The sequence below is a fragment of the Pteropus medius genome, unplaced genomic scaffold (assembly GCF_902729225.1).
Source record: "Pteropus medius unplaced genomic scaffold, Ma_sr-lr_union100, whole genome shotgun sequence".
NCBI classification, from domain to species: Eukaryota; Metazoa; Chordata; class Mammalia; order Chiroptera; family Pteropodidae; genus Pteropus; species Pteropus medius.
Genome location: NW_024349798.1, coordinates 8,616,851 through 8,628,970, shown reverse-complemented (window position 1 = coordinate 8,628,970; position 12,120 = coordinate 8,616,851). Strand labels below are relative to the sequence as shown.

The 12,120-nt window shown below is 44.0% G+C and overlaps 1 protein-coding gene across 1 annotated transcript in view; it reads right to left on the bottom strand.

Annotated features, from left to right (window-relative positions):
• The window catches only part of RBFOX1 (RNA binding fox-1 homolog 1), a 342,312-nt gene that overhangs the window by 36,751 nt on the left and 293,441 nt on the right, over window positions 1-12,120 (bottom strand). The window contains exon 10 of the mRNA XM_039885290.1: window positions 2,892-2,934. Coding sequence (XP_039741224.1) covers window positions 2,892-2,934 — 43 coding nt within the window. The remainder of the gene's footprint in view (window positions 1-2,891; window positions 2,935-12,120) is intronic.

The following is a 12,120-nucleotide window of genomic DNA, read 5'->3' as shown; positions in this document are numbered from 1 at the left end:
GAAGAAAAAAAAGAAAACAAAGTTATTGCCAAGATATTCGCATCGAGTACCATGCCAGTAAATCATGATTGGGTGATTGAATTTGGTCCCAGCAAAGATGTCTAGCAACATCCCAATGGCGAACTCTGTTTAACTGTGTAGGTCTCACTCAGCTTCCTCAGTAGTTTTTGTCAATGAAATCAGATAGCAAGTTTGATATGTGGGAAAAACGGGAGCAGTGCAAATAGAAGGTGACTAAAATGAACCTCTCTCGCTCCCAGGTCGACCGGGATCTGCTGTGCACCTGGGATCCGTCTGCACAACAGATGTGCTCATCTCTGAAGCTTTGAGAAGGATGCATCTTCTACACATGTGCCTAAGACTTAGCCATTTAGAGACCTTGGTGTGTGTTTCCACGCAGGACAGGCACAAGTGGTCAGCGCCCTGATGCTTATCTTCATTAATAAAGAATTTGTTCACAAGCATTCCCATTCGAGAGTCAAAGTCGTAGTTTGCTAAAGTCTGTAGGGCCAGTGGAAAGGCTGTGACCTTGATCAGCGGTCTCCCTGTTGTCCAGCAGACCTCTTGGTGATAATGAAAATACTGTCTATCTGTGCTGTCTGATACAGTAGCCATTTGTCCTAAGCGACTACTGAACGCTTGAAATGTGGCTGGTACAACGAACTGAATTTTTAATTTATTGCATTTTAGTTCACTTGAATTTAAATGTGAATAGCCACATGGGGCTGGTGGCTACTCTGTTGGAGTCTCGGTCTATGAGATCCCTAAAATGTGTAACAATTGAGAAAAGAGAAAGATTAGGTAGCCTGATATCTCCATATCTGTACATTGCATTGTCTTCCTCTGCTATTTTTCTTCTGTATGAAATCCATATCAGGGGACTAACAGAGTTGTGTGTTAACTCGGTGTCTGTGTGCATACACTGTAAAATGATCAAAACAATACAAATTGCTTTAATTTGCCTTTCTAACAGGTAACTGTAATCAATTTTATTGCTCTACATTTTGCAGCTCGCTGAGCATAGCCAGAGCTTCTGCAGGGTTCTGTGGTAATGTCTGAAAAAGAAATGCTCCCTTCCATTTGCTGTCACCAACCCGTGTTCGTGTTGGAACTGGTCCTCTTAGATCTCAAGACAAAAATGCATCCTTGACAGTTAGTTAGATTTTTCCCACCTCCAAACCAAAGGAAAAAGGGGAGACAAACAAAACACAGTTCTACTCTCCCTGCTCATAAAACATACTTTTTTTATTTTATTTTTTTTTACATGCTAGGCAGCAAAATCTAAATGTGACCTTATAGAAAATAGAAATTTTAAATGGGCATTATGGATTGCCTCTTCCACCCCAGCCATCGTCACCAGACGGGGCCATCAAAGATACCGGCTCTTCTGGTCTGAAACTTTGTTCCTTCATTAGCGAGATCCGTTGGGGGAAATTACTAATGAATGACCTCTAATGAGTCTCCAAAAAAGCATTTTCAAAAGTGTGGTTGGTGGGATCCCCACAGCGGCAGGGGAAGGAAAGGTTCCATGACCAAGAGAGCTTCGGGAAATGCTGAGTTCAACAAAACGGAGTTAGTTGGTTACTTCGTTTGCGAAAACTCCTAATGCGATGTTGAGAGTTACGGATCTCAATCACATGTCAAAGTCAAGGTAAATTACATTTCAACGTTAGAGCGTACCTTTGGAAAACGAAGCTCCAATATCCAAATGGTGATTGACTTAGGAAGAGAGGTAAAGCGTGTGTGTGGCAGGGACGTGGGGGCAAGTGGAACTGGGTGTGTGTGTCTCCCGTTAGCAAAGTGGTGATGGGCGGAATCACAGATAGAGGCCTTCTTTCTGAGACTATTCAAGGATCCCACTTGAATATCGCAAAACAGGTGGATTGGTGAATATATAATTAACTCAACATTTCATTGATAAAAACAACAGTTATAAGAACATTTGCAAAATGAAAAACTTAAATAGAAATCATTACTCCCTAATTTATCTGCATCATCCATTCGGCTCTTTTCGAAGTGTGGCAAGTTTTCTTGAAATGTGAAAATAAAAGTTCAGCTCAGGAATTTTAATTATTTTGCTCCCTCTTTGGTGCAAAGTACCCTTTTTTCATAGTAGACTCTTTATTAAAACTTGATTAATTTTCGCAGTAAAAAAATGTATTTTCTTAATTGAATTAATACTGAACAAAAATGATAATTGCCGGTTATAAGGAAACCCATGTAATAAAACTCCCACTGCTCATCCTTAGTTTTACATTCTCCTTTCATTTTATTTGACAGTTTTAATGTTGGCTGTAGACCAAATTTGGAGACTCAGCCAGCTATACTCCAATGGATGTGTAGATCTTTTTCCTCCTGCAAATTTGTTCATTCGGGAGTTGCTTCGGCAGTGAAAAATAGGTTTGAAAGCGATAGCAGTCGGTGTGAAATAAATTTATAAGAAGCTACGATGACACCAGGGAAAGATATATTAGTTATGCTGGCCCTCAATGCTAGATGCAGATGAGGTTTTTTTTTTTTTTTAATTTAACCATTCCAGTTGACTCTTGGAACCTACTCAAATTTTTCTTAGACAATTGGTTCGATGAAACCCTAGAATTCTTTTTTCACTGAACATATATTAATCGAGTCCGGATACATTTTAAGCCAAGAAATTTATAGTCAAGTCAGACCCCCATTTGGATATACTCAAGATCTAGCAAAGAGGAGACATTGGAGGATGAGCATGTCTGTTCTAGAAGAATTCACATCAAAACTGGAAAATTCAGTTAAGTCTTTCTTCCTTCTATGTTAGAGGACACCTCGCTCCCCCAAAACAGTCTTGTTAGTAGGATTTCACAGCAAACCCACAACCAGAGTGATGACTTTCTCCACCAGTCCGGATTTCATACCTGCAGCAATTTATTGCCATACACAGGCTCTTGATACACTACTCTATAAGGAAACAGAAATGTAATGTTTTCAATGCAAAAATGAAATAAATAAAATAAAATGCATAAGTCAGACAAAAATTCCGGAGCAATTCATTTACAAGTTTGCTTCTCTTCACTCAAGACCTGAGAGTGAGCTACTGACCAATCATAGCTGCAAATCTCTGTAACTGAGGGCATCAAGGAGGTGGCGCTGGGATCAATAAGCACTCGCTGGATTTATGTCATAACCCGTGTTTCTTTTTAAGGGAGGGAAAAAAAAGATACTTTCATGGCTTCTTACCCTTCCAAGCATAGTCCGATGGTTCGAGTTAACTATTTCGAATTTCTTTCTCGAGCTCATGATTGGAATTCTCTAGAATACCTGAGCATTTAACCTGGATGCCTAATCATTGAGGCAGTTAAGATAAAAGGTCTGTAGCAGCTGTATTTTTAAAATTTAGTTGCGACTAACAACAGAGAGAACACAATCGTATTTCATGAATTGAAGCACACGGTGCTACCGAAGCTGTGCTGAGTAGATGTGACTAGAAAAAGTGTGTGTGTGTGTGTGTGTGTGTGTGTGTGTGTGTGTGTGTGTTACGTGCGTGCGAGAGCATGGGTCCAGAAAAGCTACTTAACGTGTCATCACTTCCCTCCAGTCTAAAACTGACGAGATCTCAATAGAACCCAGGGATGGACCGGGAGGCAATCTGTGGACGTGGGAGTGATTCATGGGTGCGGCTAACCTGCTGGGTGGGCGGTTCTAGCTTGAAGTGAAAATTGCCAGTTCCGAGGCAGATCTCCAGGTGAACACTGAAAGAGATTCAGGGACCTGCCTCATGGAGGTTATCTATTTTTAATTTTTTTTTACTGTGTGCATATTATATATATTGTCTTATGTCGTCTGGCTTTCTTTTCCCATTCAGTTTCACTTAACCTTCCTCTTCAAGTTAAAATCTAAAAGTTCTAGTTCTCTCTCTCTCTCCCTCCTCCCAGTTCCCTTTGCTCATTCGAATGGTTCAGGTACAGATCTTACTCCCCAGAGGCCTGCCACCCATTACTCTGTCACTTCTCACCCTCCTCCTTTCCTTTTTCCCGTCTTTGTCGAAGTTTGTTCGGCGAGGGCCACGGGGTTATCCTGTTGGCTCGGGGCTTGACCTCTGTAGCTAGATTATGAGGGCGCAAACCCCAGTGTCAGTGAAAATGTCTGGACAAATTTTATCACTTCTTTTCTAAAAAAAAAAAAAACAAAACAAAAAGTTTCCTATTCTAAAAATAAAAGTGATGAGACCCCTTCCTTCTGAGGCCATGATGAGGGACGTAAGGGCTGAGCGTCTGGTCTCACATGGCGGGTGCTTGACCTCCTGATGGGCCGTCGCCTCCCCCCGTGGTGACTGACCAGCCTGATGCCGACCTTCGGCTGGCTCACCCCGAAAGCGGGATCTCTGGAATTAAGGATGTGGGGTTTCATTACTTGGAGAATTTCCGCTTTGCAGCTTTCTGTGTTCCCCAAGCTCCTGACACTCCCTCCCGAGCTCGAGTGTGGGTGAAATGAGGACACCTCTTTGTTTTAAGATCCACGGATGGCAGAGTGACATGAATTCAGAAATAATTGTGTTTCGCCATGGTGTCAACCAAGAACTTGTTATGACAGAATTTAGGAATGATGTAAAAATGGCCCCGGAATCTCGTCGAGGTGTACATGCTAGGCAGATTGAAGGCTGCACTGACTGCTAAGGGAGCTTAGGGCTCTCTGAACACAAGGGAATGAGTTAATGTTTGTCTTGTCTATCACCTCCTCCCTCATCTCTCTTCCCCTGTCTTCTCTTCCCTCTTCCCTCTTCCCGTTGCCCAGAACTCCACTGTCTTACCCCAGTTGCTACTGATAGTTTATCTATTCATTTTTTATAGCTCTATTATCAATTCCTTCTTTCCATGGTCAAAGGTTACCTTTTAATCCAATGCCGTATCTTTTGAAATCGCCCAGAGCGGGTGAAGATAAGTGTCTTGGCTAAGTTCAGTTAAACAATACTTACTTTCAGCTCCCCAATCAATTCTGGCCTCATGAGATCTACAGCTTCGGCCCTAAATTAAATGGATTGCTCTGTAGGTCCATGGAACTTAAGACTTTCTAATTCACTTTTCATTTTTTCTTTTACGCCTACAGCACCTGGTCTTCCTAGGTGGTCTCCCATCCAAGTACTAACCAGGCCCGACACTGCTTAGGAGCTTCCGTTGTTTTGAACCTTAGTTGCTGGCTCACGGCATCTCCTAACAAGTCTCCTTGAGCAAGGAGCCCACTCCAGCACTTTTAGGGCATCTATGCTCGCCTCTCCCTCTCTCCTCCATCCTCTCTTCTCCGTACAGCTTAAGAAGGAACTTGGAGCAGGAATCCTGCAGGCCTTTCAAATCAGAAACACCCCAGGGCTCCCGCATCAGGTGGGAGGGATGGAAAGACCTTGGACAACGAAGAGGAGGGGTGAGAGAGAGCGGCGTGCACAGAAAAGGGCACGTCCTCTGGCGTGTGCGCTGGCAACCTTGCTGTTGAGCTGCTCTGATATGCTGCTGCCAGAGCTGAGAACGACCAAGTAGAAAAAACTGGAGAGTAGAATCCCCTTGACTTCGTAAGCGTAACCTAAGCGAGAAGCTTATTCCTCTGCCTAATACAATTAAAAAGAAACAACTGGTTTAAACCTATTAGACGTGATTGATGTGTCTAACACGTGTCCCGGGTCCTCTTCGAATTGCCTTAAACCTATTTATTGTGCACTATTTCTAATGAGATTGAAGGGGCAGTTCCTTTAAATAAGACAGAACCTCACACGCTCATCTATGAACCTGTTTAATAATTATTTCTTTAAGAAATGGAGCTCTGAGGACATGCACATGCATCAGAAAATATCGATTATCTCAAGGGAGGTGGGAGAAGCAGCTTGAAAAAAAGCACATTCGAGATTATAATACTCTTCTAGCCAGGATGAACCCTGCTCCGTACACTCTAGAGTACAAGAAATCATCCTATTCTTTCTTGCCCTTAAATTAACTTAAGGCCATCATGAGCCCTTGTTTTCCTGCTGGATGGTGGCAGGCCAGTCCACAGGCACGCACCACTCAGCAGCAATATTCCGAAGTTTGCATCTTAAACCAAGTGCAACATTAAGAAAGGTCTTCAAGGTCTGAACTATTTCTTGGAAAGAAGACAAAAACATGTACTGGGTCAATAAAACTCAAAGTTCGTATTCTAGTTGGTTTTTCTATCACCTAATGGCCTATTTGGAACTGCCCCCTGAAAAATCTTATTGTCCTTATAAAATGAACAGCAGGAAAATGATATATATATTTTGAGGGGGCTACTTGGGTGGCTTGAAAAGGGTGAGATGAACAGTTTTCTAAACCTACACACTAGGAAATTTAGGACATGATGCTATTGACGTAATGCCCTTCATCTAAACTCACCCAGACACCTGTAGGGGACGTACTGCTGGGCCCGATGAGCTTTGCCTATGTACGATGAATCGGTAGGAAATAAAAGCTCCTAAAAGAACTGAGAGCACAAAGGAACTTTTTTGAGATTTCCTCCCTGAGAGGAAGTTCTCGTTCCTTCTTTGTGTGGATGTTGGTGTATTTATTGTCTTCTGAGTCTCTCTGCTTTCTCTGTTGGCCTTGTTCTCGGGGATTTTTATTTGTCCCAACCAATCTGAACATACTCTGTCAATTACTCCAGTTATTATTTTCTTTATTTGTGAAATCTCACACCTTTAGCTTTCAGGCAACTGCTACTTCCTGCTATTCGAAAATCTATGGGGCAAGAAAAAGATGCCAGTTTGAAATCTCCATAGGACAGCACAAATTAATAAATGGATCCATTGTTGTCATTTGACAAATAACTCAACCAATGATTGTCATTTCACGGAGAGGTGAACAGTTAATAAATGGTAGCTCATATCATGTTGCTTTTTAACTAGGTTTAGTGACATCCACATTTTCCTTTGGGTGGGTGTCGATGGTGATAGTTTTCTTTTGGGTGGACTTTCCTTTTTCTAATTTCTTCGCCCCTTCTCTACTCCCTTCCATGTCCCATATTAAAAATAAAAGATCCTTAAACTTAGTTCCTCTATATGCACAGTCCACCCAGAGGATACACAGGGGGAGCGTGCAGACCGCTGTCGGGGTTCACTGGGCATCTAGCATGGATGAGATCCAGACTGCTCAACCCTAGCCTGCCTCTCTAGTTAAAATGGTATAAACTGAAAGTTTGAAAAAAGAGGACGTGAAAGCTGCACGAAAAAGGAAATTGGTTGTTCACTGGGTAGATAAAAGACACGTAGGTTGTTCGTTCATTTTTTTTATGGAAACCTACGGATTGTCATAAATGTACTTGATGCAGTAATAATATAACCCGACAAAATTCGTCACCAATGGAGATTAATACTATGTCTCAAAACTGTAATTGTTTGAAATTTAAAGGGAAGAAAAGTAAATGGCTAGTGTCCCATTTTCTAGTAAATAACATCAGTTCGATTAGAAATATGTTTTTATTTTTCTTGTTGTCTACTCTTTAAAACAGTAAGTATGATCCCAGTGAACTTATTTGAGGTCACCTTGTAATAAAAAGTATGGGATTTAGAAAATACCCTCGATCTGGACCATTTATTTTAAATTGTGTTTATTCCAAGTCATTTTCATAACATTGCTGCTAATACCATAAAGCGAGAGAATAACTATTTCTAGATCAATTGAGGTAAATTTGATTATGGTCCCTATAATGAGAAACATCCTATTCTTTTCTAAAAGTCAACAAGTTAACAAAGTGGTCCCATTTAACAAACAATCCCGAATTTAACCAACAGCTTTAAGTCAAGTAACTGTTCTAGGGCAATGGAGAAATAAGGGGTTGAAGAAAATAAAGGTTTAAAGCTCAAGTTGGCATAGATTTTGTCAGGAGGTGATTCTTGCTGAAATCATTGAGAGAGAGAGAGAGGAAGAGAGAGAGAGATCTTTCTAGGGCTTTTCAATACATTTCGAAGAAAACAATGAAAACATCAGCCATGAAAATATCTTTTAACCCTCTGCGGCAGGTAACTACAGCTGTTATTTTAAATATTATACGGAAAATACGAAGACCATACTGAGAACTTTAGAGAGAGTTTCTTTTTGCACGGGGGTGGGTCTTAATATGACATGAGAGAAACGCCACCTTTTTGGGGGGTGTGGTGGGGTGCTTGCATCTATTCTGAAGTTGATCAAGGAGTTAATTCCTCTCACTCAGGGGCACGTGATGGATGCTACCGTGAGCAGAGGGCCTGCTGCCTCGCGCGTCTCTCTGGACTCCTTCCCACAGACCCGGAAGAGGAAACGGATGGCCCCGAGCAGAGAGCTTCCCAGCAAACTTGTAAAAGGAATGACTCCGGGAAGAAACAGGGATGGCATGCACGTTAATGGATACTTACATAAATGTCTGCACCATAAAATCCATCCTGGTAAACAACACTGCAAGGGCGCACACACAAAGAGAAACGTCCATATTAGTGCATTTCCCCATGCAGACACACCAACCCCTGCACTGGCGAAGTTAGTCTGGTCACGAGATCCAAAACACGGAAACCGAGGACAGTTGGAGGTTAAGGAGGTTGGAGACCACGGCGGTCGATCAGGCCGAGAAAATTAGGCTGGGGTTCGGTGCTGGCCCCGAATCAGGACGTGGAGGTGTGCTGGGTACCAGGCTTCCCACCCTTTCGGGAGGGGGGGCGCAGAAATGCAAAGAGGGTTGAGGTTTAATGTAAGTGGCCTAGACAGATATGAGAGTCAGAGCTTGTTTGCGTTCGGTCAAACCACATGGCCCTCCCTGCCCTGGGAGAGGGGGTGAAATCCACTGCTTAAAATATATGATCGATAAGGGTAGGGGCACAGACCGTCACGTTTTCAATCTAGGTTATAGCCAAATGACCTTAGGGGAGCTGGACAACACAAACGATTTCAGAAAAGTTCTGTATATTTGGTAATTCTCTACGCCACTTGTTCATGGTAAATGTAGGAGAATATCTCTAATTATACGTGTGTATGTGTGCAAAAATGTGTATACATGTGTGTTTTTTGTGTGAATGCATATGTGTGTGTTAGTGTAATTTGTCATGCATGTGTGTGCATACATGTGTCCCTGTGTACACCCTGCCCACGTGAATAAGCACGTGTACATGAATGTATGTGATGCATGCATTAGTGTTTGCACATGTGTGTGCTCATGTGTGCATATGTGTGCATGTGCATGCGTCTGTGCGTATATTTGCATAAATTATATCCAGACGAAGCAAAGCCCCACATTAGGAATGAACGTGAAACTCCCAGCAGCTTTCTGGTCACTGTCCATACAGTTATCCCAGAGAGCAGGGACTTCGCAAGGGGAGAGAAAAAAGATCCTAGAATTCTCCAGAAGTTTCTTGGTATGTTCCTTGAGTGAAACAGCTAGGAAAGAAAGCTCACAGATATGTGATTATGGGAAACTAACTTAAAGTCCCTAAGCATTAAAATAGGCATAAACGAGGGATCACGTGTAGCTTGCACACCTCACAGGCTTCTGTGAGGGTCGCAGGAGACCTTAAATATAAAAACGCGTGTTTCTGAATGCATGTTTTCCAAAGGATGGTAGCTGTAATTAATAACTTGCCCTAATGTCTCCCCATGGAGTTTATAGATGATTTATGATCCTGGCAAAGGACCAATGAATTCCTCCGTTGAATGGAGCTGTGGTTCTAACAGAAGCACAACTTTGATTACCAAAGGATGCCAGCAGGTTTCAACAGCAGAGCAGACCCACACGCAAGCCAAGCATAGTGAGCCAAGGGAAGACACTTCACGACACACACACACACTCATACGCAAAGGCACGCGCGCGCGCGCACGCACTGACACTGGCTTGCTGGAGAACACTGCAGTGCGCTTCTCAGAGCTTTTCAGTGCTGACTGGCGAAACCCCAAGTACCATCGTCCTTAAAACGGTGGCAGGGATGTCACACGCTAAGGAGGCTGGTAGGAGTCGCTTCCAGCTGTTTGCGCTTTGATCCGAGGGGCAGCAGCTCACGAGAGCACTCGTGGAGCGGCATGAAGCCCTAATCCCAGAGACCGAGGTGCGGGGCCTCCTGAGAGATGTGTTTCGAATTCTCTTTCAACATTTCCAACACGAAGAGAAAATGTCTGTTGGGGGTCAGACGGCAGGGCCGGCCTCTGCCATCAGGACTCGGAACACAGCTGATGCAATGGGGGCGGGGGATGGGCAACTAGGATTTCGCTCAGGCCTGGAACCACGCAGGGGCTGATCACGCAGGCGTATCAAACAGCTCTGCCTTGTTCTTTCATGCCATCATGCCTCTGCACATGCTGTTCTGTGTGCCTTTTCTCCCAATACCTTCGTCCAAAAGCCGACCACCACCCAAGAGCCAAGTTAGATGGGACCCACGATGGCATCTGGGTCACCTTTCAGCCTCGCCAACCAGCAGCTATGTGCCTTTGGACTAATTACTTAAGCTATCTGAGCTTCACTGACTCATCTGTAAAATGGGGAAAGAAGGGCCCACCTCAAGGGAGGATTCGGCGAGATGAGGGCTGCAAAATAATGAGCAATGTGCTTGACATCATAGCTCTAACTGAATGTCACCATGGCTATGAGCTTTATGCAGTGACCCACCTGAAGTGAAGTTATTTCCTGCCCCTTCCCCCACCGCAGTAAACACCAGCATCACTATCTTTTGATCCTCACTTGGTCAAATATGACCTATTCATCAAATATTAAAGGAATTTGTGTATGGGGTCCATTTTGCCTCGAAAGTTGCACCCAAAAAGCTTACTCACTGTTCTATCCTGCTTATGCCTGACACATGACTCGTCACCCAGAAGATGTCAAACAAATATCTATTGAGTAAATATTGTCTGTATTTTAAAGGGGAGGTTGGGCATGAGAAGGTGACAGAAGGTCATACAGAGTAATTTATTTATCAACTCCAGGGAGAATTCAAAAGCAAATTAGGAGGATGGATCCTGCAGTCTCCTTTGTTTCTGATTTGGTTTATTCAGCATCAGCGGCTGTTGTCAGTGGATGAGGAGAAGGCGATTAAAATTTAAAAATTGGACCCTGACTTAGGAGACCAGTGCAAGAGTTTAGATAGAACATGATCCAGTATGGCAAAAGTTAATATTTACCCAAATGTTAATATATATTTGAATATGGGAAAGAATGCCTTTTTCTAAATATTTGTCGAGAGAGACCCCGTCTGTATCTGCTCCTGTGCAAATACAGGCATACCTTAGAGGTATCGCTGGCTCGGTTCCAGCGATACCTCTAAAAACAAAACGAGTGTCACAGTAAAGCGAGTTGTAACCTTTTTGCTGGTGAAGGGTCTTGCCTTTAGTTTGTAAAAAAATGCAACATCTGTGAAGCACAATAAAACAAGGTCTGTCTGTAATGGAGAGGAGCTGTGCCAGACCCGGAGGGCTATTCTGGGGGACCCCGCCGTGTGGCCCAGCAGTGACGGAGGCGGAGCTCTGGCTGGGAAGTGGCCCCTTCCTTCAGCAGGACAAGGCCTCGTGCATTGCGGCCAGCTGTGTGCCTCCGCGTCAAGCCTGTTTGTACCAACAGCTCCCAGAGTGAGACGAGAATGGGCCCTGATGTGTATGCAGGAGGGTGACGTAGTCGCCATGCTTTGCCCTCCAAGGTGGCCCTGGAAAATCCCTTGCGGACTCTGACATGCCACATTTGTGACACGGAGAACCAGAGAGAAAATGTGCCCTAACGTGCTCATTTTGGCAAGGTGCAAGGAACGATGCCTCTGCCGTTGGAATGCTTACTGTGCCCCAAGCACTATGCCAAGGCCCAGGGAGCAGAGAGAGCGAGTACTCGCCCTCCACCCCCGCCGTACCTGCCTCGGAGAGCCTACGGGGGTGGGGCACACCGTCACAAAGTCACGTGCCTAAATGTGAAATGGCAGCTGTGATGGATGCTGCAGAGGGCACTCTGAACGTGAAACGGGGAAGAGGGCTAGCCACAGAGGTGAGGGGAGCTAATGCCACGGAAGTCTCAAAGGCGTGGCCAGGTACGGGCAAAGGGACCGGCCTCTGCAGGGCCCACAGGGGACCGAGCTCCTTGTGGGGGCCTGCAGGAAGGGCTTTGCCACCATCTTTCTGTGTATTTGTAGCTAATAAATAATTGCTAACCAAG